This window comes from Sarcophilus harrisii, chromosome 3 (genome assembly GCF_902635505.1).
Source record: "Sarcophilus harrisii chromosome 3, mSarHar1.11, whole genome shotgun sequence".
Classification (NCBI taxonomy): domain Eukaryota; kingdom Metazoa; phylum Chordata; class Mammalia; order Dasyuromorphia; family Dasyuridae; genus Sarcophilus; species Sarcophilus harrisii.
In genome coordinates, this window is record NC_045428.1 from 583,487,935 (window position 1) to 583,500,184 (window position 12,250).

A 12,250-nucleotide genomic window follows, 5' to 3' on the forward strand; every position below is an offset into this window, starting at 1 on the left:
GACTTCTTGGTCCCAGATGAGAGTGGGTGCTACCTATCTCTTGCAAGCATGTACCTGCAAGCCAAAACCCTAATAAGCCCCTTTCCTTAAATGAGGAGGCTCTCAGCCAATAGGGAAGTCGCCCAGGCACTGGATTCAGGGAGACCTCAGGCTTGAACTTACAACTTCAGGATCCATTGCAGGATCAAGCCACCCAGATCACGTTTAAGAGAAACATTCTCAAAATCACCCACACACTGCAGCCTTTTTTTGGTTGGAAATGTCTGTATTTTTTGATACTCTGGATGTTGTCTGTGGTCCAGGGACGCTTGTCTCACCAGAAGCATTTCTCCTGAATTACCGCAGGGCCAATCTCATGGTAGGCCGCTCTGGAGACCCACATCTGCTCAAAGGTGGACAGACTCGTGATGACGGAAGCGCCGATCCACACGGACAAAAGGCGGTCGCTGGGCGCTGTGATGTTGACGTTGGGGCTTCCTTTGAGGAGAGACTCCAGCTCCATCCAGAGCCTCTTCTTCAGCCCTGGGCACAGGGTAGAGCCTCCAGACAGGATCAGATTCTTCAGAAGGTCTTTCTGGAAGTGGTGGCTGCTTTTCATCACGCTTTTGAGGACTAATTTGTGAATCCCAGGAGATGAGGAGCCCGCCTTGGAGGGCTGAAAAAGGGACTCGGGGACTTGGAACAACTCCTCCCCAATCTGCATGGAGTGACCGTCGGGAAGGATGTAATTGTACATGGAGCAGTCAATGGTCGTCGCCTTCTTTCGTTCGTGTGGGTCGGGGATGACGTAGCACAGTCTCTCTTTGATGTCCGTGACCACGTCCTTGTTGCCTGTGTTCACCAGGTGGATACCTCTCTCCAAGAGCAGCCTGGACAGGTAGTTGGTGACATCTCTTCCTGCAAAATCAGACCGGGACATGCTTTGGAGGAGGCAGCGGTCCTCATAGATGGGGATGACCCCAGTGACTCCATCCCCACAATCCAAAACAATGCCCGTGTTTTTCCCTGTGGCGTACAGTGCCATGAGACCTTGGAGAGCCACATACAGGGCTGGCACTTGGAACGTCTCGAAGAAGATCTCTATCATCTTGGCTCGGTTCTCGGGAGGATTCAGAGGCGCTTCGGTCAGGAGCACCGGTCTCTGCTCGGGGGGCTCTCTGAGACCGTGTTCATACAGATGCTTCCAGATCTTTTCCATGTCATCCCAGGAGGTGACAATCCCATGTTGCATTGGATATCTCAACGTGAGGATGTTTCTCTTATCCTGGGCATCTTGTCCAACATAGCATGCCTTGGGCTCTGTATCTGCCTTGGGGATGATATTTTGGGGATAACCTAGGACTGTGGCTTGGATGAATCGGGGACTCTGCTCCCCTGAAATGCCGACTTTACACAGCCCTGATCCATTGTCGAGGATGGCGGATGGAATCTTAGTTATTTCAGAGACCATAATCCCCACTGGATGGGAAACTGGAGAGCCATGAATGTGGACTGAGGAAATGGAATGGAATGCCTCCTTCTTGGCGTTCTAGAATCCCATCTTCACAAAAGCAGGCATTCCAGGAGCCTCTTGTTTTGAAGGGTGGAGTATATCCTTGGTCATACAAGCTTAAAGACTATTCTTTCTATGGACTAACTAAAGATACTGGGCTGGTCTCCAACTGGAGGTGGGGAGTATTTTCATCCCAAAAAATTTCCTTTCTAAACTCTTTCCTATCCCTTTCCTTTACCCTCCATTTTTTAGGACTAATGTATATCCCCAGGAGGAGCAGTGGGGTATGGTGAATAAAGTACTAGATTTGGAGTTAGGAAAATATAACTTCAAATACTATCTGTGATAGGTCTTTAATCTGGAGATTCAAATCCAGTTTCATAGGCTTACCAGTTGTATGACCTTAGGCGATTCAGTTAATCTGTTTGCCTCAGTTTACTCATCTGTAAAATGGGGAAAATAGCAGCCTCTATCTTCCAGGGTTATTTTGAGGATCAAATGAAATAATAATTGTAAAGTGCTTAGTGTGGTACTTGGCACATAGATATTGCTATTGTTGTTAATATTATTAATGGCTGTGTGACAGTGGGCAAATTGTTGAGTTCCTCTGTTCTTCAGGCAACTTTCTAGGACCTATTCACCAAATCACAGAGCCAGCATATTCTCAGCAGGGGAAAGGACCTTAGAGGTCATCCAACCTAATGCCATTACTTCACAGATAAGAAAAGTCGAGTGTAAAGTACGTAAATAGACTTGCTGAAGATTACACAGCTGGTAAGGGTTGGGATTCAAACTTGGCTCTTCTGACTTCAAACACATGGTTCTTTTATGATAATACTTTTAAATGCTTATTAGACAACGAGCATGCTGGACCCATACCAGGAGGACAGAAATTTCAAATCCATTCCCAATCACTTCCTATTTGTGTGACTTCAAGTCACTTCACCCTTCATGCCTCAGTTTCCTCATCTATAAAATATGCTGGAGAAGAAAATCATGAACCACTTCAAGATCTTTGCCAAGAGAATCCCAAAATGGGGTCACAAAGGGTCTGACTCAACCACATGACTAAACAACAAAAAAGTGCTTATTATATGTTAAGTAATAGGAATATAAATAGAAAAGAGAGGCAGCCTCTTCCTATTCTGAAAGAGTTTACATTCTATAAAATGTATGTAGAAGGATTTAGTTGAAGTCAGATTGATGATAAAGCCTAGGAGTTCTTAGAGTATAGCAGAAGGCTGGATGGAAGACTTGGTGGGGATTAGGTAGGGTCAATGGTAAAGCTCAGTGATCTACCCTAATATAGTACTTAGGAAGATCGTAGTTGGTAACTCCTTATTCATTCAAGCACAAAAGACAAATGACTTTGGAGAATGAGATAGTAGTCTTGAGTTTTAGAGTAAAAGTGGGGCTCTGAGTGACTCCTGGCAGGGATGAAGACTGAAGGCATCAGTACTTAGCTATGAGGAAGGACCCATTATCTGGAGAAGATCAGGAAATGGAAGCTGAATCGAGGAAGGGAAGATCCCGGGTTTCTGGGGCTGCATGGCACCCATTGGGAAAAATAAAAAATACATGGCATCTTTGTCACAGATGTTTCCAGGATTCTAATGTTGCCGTGTGGTTTAAAGGATAGTTTAAAGAACTGAGATGAATAGGGTATTTATATTTTTCTTTCATCAAGATGCTTTTGTGTCTTCCCAACAAGAATAATTACTTTCTCTGTGTGCGAGAGTTTGAGTGCCTTTGGATTGGGGGAAGAAGAGATAGAGAAATCAGGTTGGATTTCTTATGAATAAAAATCAACGTTTTTCTAAAATTGGTGATGGAAGACTTATAAACAAGAAGAAAAACAGTCCAAATGGTCTGGAGTATCTTTAGAAAGCTGGACACCTCTGTGATCATATATTTGATCCTGTGCTATTAAAATTATTAGTGATGATTTGGGTAAAGGCATAGATTGCTTCCTTGTTAAATTTGAAGATGGCACAAAATTGAAAGGATTGTTTAACACATTGAATGATGGTGTCAGGCGCTAAATAGATCTTGAAAGGCTAGGTTATTGATGTGATCTAATAAGATGAAATTTAACAAGAACATAAATGTAAACTTTTATGTTTTTTATTATCTTTTATTAAATTTTTAAAAATTTTCAGGACATATGCATGGATAATTTTTCAACATTAACCCTTGCAAAACCTTGTGTTCCAATTTTTCCCCATCTTCCCTCCACCCTTCTCCCCTAGATGGCAAGTGATCCAATACATGTTAAACATGGTAACGTATACGTTTAAATCCAATATAGGCATACATATTTATGCAATTTTGCTGCACAACAAAAACCAAATCAAAAAGAAAAAAAGAGAAAGAAAATAAAATGCAAGCAAACAACAGAAAGAGTGAGAATTCTGTTTTGGTCCATACTCAGTTCTCATAATCCTCTCTCTGGATGCAGATGGCTCTCTTCATCACAAGATCATTGGAACTGGCCTGAATGATCTCTCTGTTGAAGAAAGTCATGCCCATCAGAATTGATCATTACATAATCTTGTTGTTGCCATGTATAATGATCTCCTGGTTTTGCTCACTTCACTCAGCATCAGTTCATTTAAGTTTCTCCAGGGCTCTCTGAAGCCATTCTGCTTATTATTTCTTACAAAACAATAATATTCCATAACATTCATGTACCATAACTTATTCATCCATTCCCCAATTGATGGGCATCCACTCAGTTTCCAATTTCTTGCCACTACAAAAAGGGCTGCCACAAACTTTTTTGCACATGTGGGTCCCTTTCCCTTCTTTAAGATCTCTTTGGGATATAGGCCCAGTAGAAACCCTGCTGGATCAAAGGGTATATATACACAGTTTGATAGCCCATTGGGCATAGTTCCAAATTGCTCTCCAGAATGATTGGATCTGTTCACAGTTCCACTAATAACGTATCAGTATCCCAGTTTTCCCACATTCCCTCCAACATTCATCATTATCTTTTCCAGTTATCTCGGGCAATCTGAGAGGTGTGTAATGATACTTCAGAGCTGTCTTAATTTTCATTTCTCTGACCAATAGTGAGTACCTTTTCGTATGACTAGAAATGATTTTAATTTCTCCATCTGAAAATTGTTCATATTCTTTGACCGTTTATCAATCGAAGAAAGACTTGAATTCTTGTAAATTTGAGTCAATTCTCTATATATTTTAGAAATGAGGCCTTTATCAGCTACCTTGACTGTAAAAATGTTTCCCATAAATTTTTATATTTTAAAAAATCAATTTCACAAGTAAGTTGAAGGAGACAGGGCTTGTATTGTCAAGCACTTACTACGTACAGGCTACTGTGCTAAATGTGTATGTGTGTGTATGTGGAAAGGCAAAACCAGTCCCTGCTCTCAAGAAACTCACAATCTAATGGGAGAGACAGCATGCAAACAGCATGTACCAAAAACATATGGGCAGGACCAAATGGGGATCATCTCAGAGAAAAGATATTAAGATTAATGGGCACTGGGAAAAATGAAATCATTTTTCATCTGAAAAAAAGATCTTAGGGTTTGAGTTGACCTACAAGTTCAGTCTGGGAAAATAGAATCCTCTGAAAACTAAGTAAAAGAATGCAATCTTAAGTGATATTGAATGGTGTAGTGTCCAGGACCCCCTGGGAGATGACAGTGCCTCTGTATCCTTCCCTAGTTAGTGCACACCTGGAGTCTTTAGAGGATTCAGTTATGAGGTGATATGTTTTATGAAGGAGATTGTTAATTTGAAGAGCATAAAGTGGGGCAAACAAGATAGTTAAGAGCCTTGAGCTTATGCTGGGTGAGAAGTGTTTGAAGCCTGGAAAGAGAGACTTAAGGAGTGGGACATGATAGCCATCTTTGAGTGGTAAAAGAGGAATTATCCTTATTCTATTTGGTCTCAGAAGGCAATGAAAGTTACTAACAGAAATCTTTTGTTATTGTTTAGTCATTTTTTAGCCATGTCTGACTCTTCATGACTTCATTTTGGGGTTTTCTAACTGAAGTGATTTGCCATTTCCTTTTGGAGCTCATTTTACAGTCAAGGAAACTGAGGCAAACAGAGTAAAGTCACTTATCTAGGGTCACACCATTAGGAAGTATCTGAAGCTGGATTTGGACTCATGAACATGAACCTTCCTGATTTCCACTATAGCATGTAGGTGCCCTCAGCAGGAAACTTTAGGCTTAAAGTAAAGAAAAACTAATTACATCTAAAAAATTAATAGGCAGCCTTGTAAGTAGTTTGTTGCTCTCCAGTGGAGATATTTTAAGCAGTCTACATGAGCCCTTGTTGGGTATCTTGCTAGACTAGATGGCCTGACATGCTGCCTTCTGTCTCTGAAAGTCTGTCATTTGAGAGTTGGAAATGGATGTGCTAGAAAATGGTTAACCACTGACTCTTCCGGGGGTAAGGATCCTAATACTCATAACACACTTTTAAGCTTAATATTCATTGTTAACATTTTCCTCCATTACTTTTTAAAGTCCTGATTTTGTAGTGTTTGCAAATTTCTGAGATGCAAATTTTTACACTGAAAATTTAACAATGGGTTTCCCAGCTGGTTGGAGCTGCTCCAACAGACTTCTGGGTGGAAGTGACCTTAGGGGGGCAGCCCACCTAGTCCCTTCATTTTACCCGTGAGAACTCAGAAGCCTCAAGTGAGGCGTCCAAGGTCGCCTTGGGAGAGCAAGGTTCAAAATCAGATTCTCTGATTCCAGTTATTGTCAAGCGCTTGGCTCTGGGCTTGCCACGCAGTAGGTAATTTATAAGGATTGGCTTCCTTGCTAGCTTGTTCTCATTTCCAGGACTGTTGGTGCTTGCCCTTCCCTTGAGGAGTCCTGCCTCCCTTCCACCCCTTTCTCCAAACCTTAACATGGGAACCAAAGGGTCTCTCCCACGGAGAGCTCAAAGCCATTCCTACCCTCTCCTAGCTGGCCAACACAGCCCCCCAAGAGCTGCCTTCAACCCCCCGCTAGATGACTAGTGGGAGGTAAGCTTCCCAGAAGGAACTGGCCCCTTGTCATGTTGAGAGTCATTCTGGAGGATTTCCTGAGTTTCTCTGGATGGCTTTGGGGTGTTAGGAGAGCAGTATGGACACAGGGAACAAATTCAGAGAAACAAAGCCAGCATCACCAGGGAAGTATCGGCAAGGGCCTCCTGAATGAAATTGATACAGCCACAGCTCTGTCTCTGTCTCTCTGTTTCTGTGTCTCTCTGTCTCTGTTTCTGTCTGTCTCTGTCTCTCTCTCTGTTTCTGTCTGTCTCTGTCTCTGCCTCTATGTCTCTCTGTCTCTGACTCTGTCTTTATCTCTGTATTTGTGTCTCTCTTTCTGTATCTCTGTGTGTCTCTCCCCCCTCCCTATCTCCTTTTTCTCTTTTCCTCTGCTTCCTTCCTCCCCTTCCTTACATCCTTCCTTCCTTCCTTTCTTCCTATGTACTTCCTTTCTTTCCTTCCTCCCTCCTTCTCTCCTTCCCTCCCTCCCTCCCTTCCTTCCTTCTTTCCTTCCTTCCAACCTTCTTTCCTTTCCTTCCTTCTAACCATCTTTCCTTCCTTCCTTCCTTCCTTCCTTCCTTCCTTCCTTCCTTCCTTCCTTTGTACAGAGTTCACACAGCTAGCACTTATCAAAGATGAAGCATGAACCCAAATTGTGCCATTCTGAAGCCTTTTTTTTTCTTCCTTCCTTTTTCTTTCTTTCTTTTTCTTCTTTTTTCCTGTTTTCCTTCCTTCCTTCCCCCATCTCTTTCCTTTTTAATCTGTTTTTTCTTCCTTTTCTCTCTCCTCTGTCTCACCTCTATGTCTCTCTCTCTCTCTTTCACACACACACGCACACACACTCCTCTAGTCTATCAAGTGAAATCTACCATTGAAGTCCTTGATATTCCCCACCTTTCCTCCCTTCCTTCCCACTGTCCTCCTCCAAAGAGGCATCCCAGGCAATCTTTGTACTGCTCAAGTCTTTCAGCACTCCCTACCCTTCACATACTATTCTCCTTCATTCTTGTAAGAGTGACTGGTACTTCTCTTTTAATATCTTAAGCATCACTTATTAAACTGTATAATTCTTTAAAGATTTTTCCTTCTTTTTCTCCCCCTTGTACCTGTGCTAGAGTAACGTTTACTTTCGCCTGGAAAGCTTACAAATTCAACAAGCAAAACATGGAATCAGAGAGAAGCCCAAAGGGACTTTAGAGGTCTTTGAGTCCATTTCTTCTTACTTTTGCAATAAGTGAGTGCCCAGAATGGAGAAGTTGACGTATCTAAAATCACATAGATGTCTGAGATGGGATCTGAATTCAGGTCCTTGGTTTTCTAGAGCCAAAGTGCCTTCTTTCAGCAGAGACTAAATTCTAATCCTTTCTCTGATTCTAACTAGCTGTTATGACCCTGGAGAAATTATGTTGGTTTTCCAAGTCTTAGTTTGTTGGGACTTGTTAATTTGTAGGCATTTTAAAGCTATCCCAAAACCTAATCTTTTAGTAATTTGTGCTATAATCAGGCGCTTTGAACCCAGGTTCCCCCTTGCCCCTACTAGGTTGTTTTCCTGAAAGGAGGGGCTATTTTTCTTTGCTTTCCAGCTCTAGGGATTAACAGGGCACCTGGCACACAGTAGGCACTTAATAAACGCTTGTTCACTGACAGACTATAACATTAGTATGCCGCAAATGAACGAAAACAAAGTACAGAAGAAATTGCCCTGATGCTTTCCGTTCTTTTTTTTTTTTCCATTTTATTTTATACCTTGTCACATAAGCTTTTGCATGCTTCACCTAATGAAATGTAAGAACTGTGTGTCTGTGATAAGCTGGTTCATCAAAGACTTTTAGAAGCATCTTCTCTGGACCACAGATGTCCCAAATTCTCTGTAATCCATGGCAGTGACCCACATCTGCTTGAAACTGCTCAGTGACGTTACAATGGAGGCTCCAATCCACGTGGAGAACCACCGATCTGGGGGAGCTGTTATCTTGATGGGAACACTCTTTGGGGCTTGCTGCTCTGTTTCTTTCATCAGTCGGTCATCCAGTCCAGGGAAGAGGGAAGAACCACCGGAGAGCAGAATATCCCCGAAAAGGGACTTCTGAATGTCAGCATCACATTTCAGGATACTGTTGGAAACCATTTTGGAAAGCCCCGGGAGATGTATACCGAGTTGTTCTGGGGCAAAGAGGATCTCGGGTCCCTGGAACAACTGGTCTCCAAAACGGATGACTTTCCCATCGGGGAGTTTGTAATCTCTGGTGACTTCCTCTGGTCTCCTGCTCAGCTCTTTCTCTGGATCTAGGGCCACGTAGCAAAGTTTTTCCTTGATGTCATCCACCAATCCTTTGTCCAGCACGCAAGGGAAGGATCGCCCGCTGTTTACCAACAGTCTCATGAGATGCTCGGTGATATCCTTCCCCGCCACGTAGAGTTTGGACACCGCGTGAGGCAAGGAGTACCCCTCAAACACAGGGACGGTGCAGGTGACGCTGTTGCCACTGTCCACCACCAGCCCCGTGACGCAGGCCGAGGCGTAGAGTGCCAGCACTGCTTGGTCAGAGAGGTAGAAAGCGGGTACTTTGAAGCTCTCGAACATCATCTCCGCCGTCTTCTCCCGGTTGTTCCTGGGGTTCAGGGATGGCTCTGTCATGAGCACTGGTCTCTCAGAAGGCTTAATCCCCAGTTCCCAGTCAAAGAGGTGCCTCCAGAGCTTCTCCATGTCCTCCCAAGACGTGATGATCCCTCGCTCAATAGGATACTGCAAAAATAAGGACTCCGACTTGTATAAAGCCTCCTCCCCAACGTAATACAGCTTCTGATTCTGCTCCGAGCCCCCCATTTTGAACTTAGGATGCCCGATGACCGTGGTGATGACATGCCGAGGACCTATCTCTCCTGACACGCCAGCCTTGCACAGTCCCGACCCATTGTCAAAGATGACGGCGGGAGTCTCTAAGACGTGTGGGTTAAACATGCTTGGCTCATTCTCTGCTCCCTTGCCAAAATAAAAATGGTCTCTTCTTTCCCTCCCTACACTGCTTTATGACAACTGACAAGCTCTTGGAATGTTGGTGGACCCAAGGTTCTGGGGTCCCTGCCGTGCTAGCACCGAGATGGGTTAGCCAGTCCAGAGAGCTCTGGAGGGGCACTCATCTTTGATAGGTCGATCGAGTTTTCCTTTAGCCACTTTGGGGCCTGAACCTTTTCAAGGCTGATTCTTCCCCTATGTAACAATCAAGGCTAGGCAACCATTTCCCTGGGAGACTCTCCTCTCCCCACCCCCCGCCCCAGCCCAATTGTCAGAGAAGAGTCGGATTCAGACCAGTGATAATCAGCAGACCGGCTCTCCCTGTTTGGTATGAAAGTATCTCAGAGAACACCACTGAGATGAGGAAAACGTGGGCAGGTCCTCGAAATAAACCGATCCACGGGTCCGCCAGGAGGTTTGTGTAAAAGTCCCAGTCTTCAAGGACCCTACTGTCATGATATCCATAGACATGAAAAGATAAGTCATAATAAAAGGCAAGTATATCAGAAATCACATTTTTGCATGTGGGAAGGAACCTCAGAGGCCATGTTAGTCTGACCCATATGCTAAAGGAATTCCTCCTATAACATACTCATTCAGTGGCGCCCCATCTCTGCTGGAAGATTTCTAAGTGAGGAGCCCTCTGGGAGGAGTTAGGACTCGGCTCCTATGTCCATTCTGAGGACCTGAACTGCCCATCCTTTTACTAAAGGATTCTGGGAAACACCAAAAAATGCGTCTGACGATGTAAGTTCAAGCCCCGAGTTTGACACTTCCTGGCTGTGTGGTCGAGGGGAGGTCTATTGACATCTCTGACCCCGAGGCAACTAGATTATTTTGGTTGTTTAGTCATTTTTCAGTTGCTTTGTGACAGCATTTGGGGTTTTCTCGTTGGAGAGTCTGGAGCGGTTTTGCCGTTTCCTTCTCCGGCTCATTTCACGGGTGGGAAAGGCGAGGAGAACAGGGCAAAGTGACTTGCCCAGGGTCACACAACTAGGAAGTGTCTGAGGGTCGGGTTTGAATTTTAGAAGATGATCTCCTGTCGGCTTCCCGCAACAAGCCATAGTGTCATTGTGGCCCTCCCCGCTCTACCAATAGATAAAGTGAATATCGGAGAGGTTCCCTCTACCTTGGCTAGGGGGTCACACAAAACTCAGAAATGGCCAGAGTCCGGATTTGGATCCACACCTCCTGACTCTAGGGTCCCACCCTCCCCACTTAAATCTACTTAAATTCTAAGGAGGCCTGAATGAAAGGCATTGGGTTCTGGTTGGTTTCAAATCTTTATTTTTCTTTAAACTTTGTCCAGCTACCTCAAACACCAACAGCGGTGGGCGGCATGCAGGGTAGTTCACTGGTCCACAGCTTCCTGAGACAAACCCCTCTGATGTCCTGAGACTCCACTTGCGTGTGTGTAGGGGGGGCGGGAGTGGGGAGGAGTCCCTTGCTCTTCTCAGAAACACTTCCGGTGAACCATGGTCGGGCCAAACTCCTTGTAATCCGATGTCGTGATCCACATGTGTTTGAAAGATGTGAGGGAGGTGAGGATGGAAGCTCCGATCCACACGCAGTACTTCCGTTCCGGTGGGGCGATGATCCTCACCGAGATGCCCCCGGGAGCCTGGAGCTGGATCTCTTTCAGAATCCGCTCGTCCAGCCCGTGGAAGAGCGTGGAACCTCCGGAGAGTAAGATATTACTATAAAGGTTTTTCCGAACGTCAATGTCACATTTTCGAATACTGTTAAAGAGCATCTTGTGGACCCCGGGGGCTTCGACGCCAATGTTTGCTGGCATAAACAGGGTTTCGGGGGCTCGGAAGAGCTGGTTGCCAATCTTGATAATGTTTCCATCTGGTAACTTATACTCTTTGAGGATTTCTTCTGACTTAATTTTCATGGCTTGGATGGGGTCGAAGGTCACATAGCACAGCCTCTCTTTAATGTCTTTCACTATCTCTCTCTCGGCAGTGCTCACAAAAGAATGTCCGCTTTCCAACAGAAGTCTCATGAGGTACTCGGTGATGTCCCGACCCGCGACGTCGAGGCGGGAGACTGCATGGGGCAAGCAGTAGCCCTCATAGATGGGCACAGTGTGGGTAACCCCGTCTCCACTGTCCATGACTATTCCTGTGGTCCGGGCCGAGGCGTAGAGGGCCAGCGTGGCTTGGACGGCCACGTACATGGCGGGCACCTTAAAGCTCTCGAACATAATCTCTGTCATCTTTTCCCGGTTCTGCAGAGGGTTGAGCGGAGCCTCCGTCAGCAGGACCGGGTGCTCGTTGGCCTGGACTCTCAGCTCGCACTCGTAGACATGCCTCCAGATATGTTCCATGTCATCCCAGGAAGTCACGATGCCATGGTCGATGGGATAGTTCAGGGACAGCACCCCTCGCTTGGACTGTGCCTCTTCTCCAACGTAGTACTCCTTCTGTCCAGCTCCCAACATGGTGGCCTTGGCTTTGGAGCGGCCCACGATGGCGGTGATGACCGAGCGGGGGACATTGTCCCCAGCGATACCTGCTTTGCACAGTCCAGAGCCATTGTCAAATATCACGGCGGGGACTTCTAGGACTTTGGGGTCAAGCATGGTCAGGGAGGCTTTGCTCCCAGGTGAGATGGCTTTGGGTGAAAATTAACTGGCTGGAAGGTTAGAAGGCGTGAAGTTCTAGACGCTTACCCACAACCTTTCAAAGGAACGTTTGGAGTTGCACAAAGGCCCCAAGCC

The 12,250-nt window shown here is 45.2% G+C and overlaps 3 protein-coding genes across 3 annotated transcripts; all 3 read right to left on the reverse strand.

Annotated features, from left to right (window-relative positions):
- Positions 1–231: 231 nt before the first annotated feature.
- LOC100915415 (actin, clone 302-like) lies at positions 232–1,517 on the reverse strand. Its single transcript, XM_003765181.3, has one exon. It carries the CDS (start codon positions 1,448–1,450, stop codon positions 314–316), a length of 1,137 nt encoding a protein of 378 aa, XP_003765229.1. The 5' UTR covers positions 1,451–1,517; the 3' UTR covers positions 232–313.
- Positions 1,518–8,223: 6,706 nt separating this feature from the next.
- On the reverse strand, positions 8,224–9,721 carry LOC100915155 (actin-related protein T2). The gene has a single exon (XM_003765180.4). It carries the CDS (start codon positions 9,469–9,471, stop codon positions 8,338–8,340), a length of 1,134 nt encoding a protein of 377 aa, XP_003765228.1. The 5' UTR covers positions 9,472–9,721; the 3' UTR covers positions 8,224–8,337.
- A 1,068-nt stretch (positions 9,722–10,789) lies between these two features.
- Positions 10,790–12,250, reverse strand: LOC100914375 (actin-85C-like). The gene has a single exon (XM_031962981.1). The coding sequence runs from the start codon at positions 12,110–12,112 to the stop codon at positions 10,979–10,981; it is 1,134 nt and encodes a 377-aa protein (XP_031818841.1). The 5' UTR covers positions 12,113–12,250; the 3' UTR covers positions 10,790–10,978.

Bases quoted from the DNA above. Each gene is read 5' to 3' on its own strand.
- LOC100914375 (XM_031962981.1), bottom strand. From the start codon at position 12,112: ATGCTTGACCCCAAAGTCCTAGAAGTCCCCGCCGTGATATTTGACAAT.
- LOC100915155 (XM_003765180.4), bottom strand. From the start codon at position 9,471: ATGTTTAACCCACACGTCTTAGAGACTCCCGCCGTCATCTTTGACAAT.
- LOC100915415 (XM_003765181.3), bottom strand. From the start codon at position 1,450: ATGGTCTCTGAAATAACTAAGATTCCATCCGCCATCCTCGACAATGGA.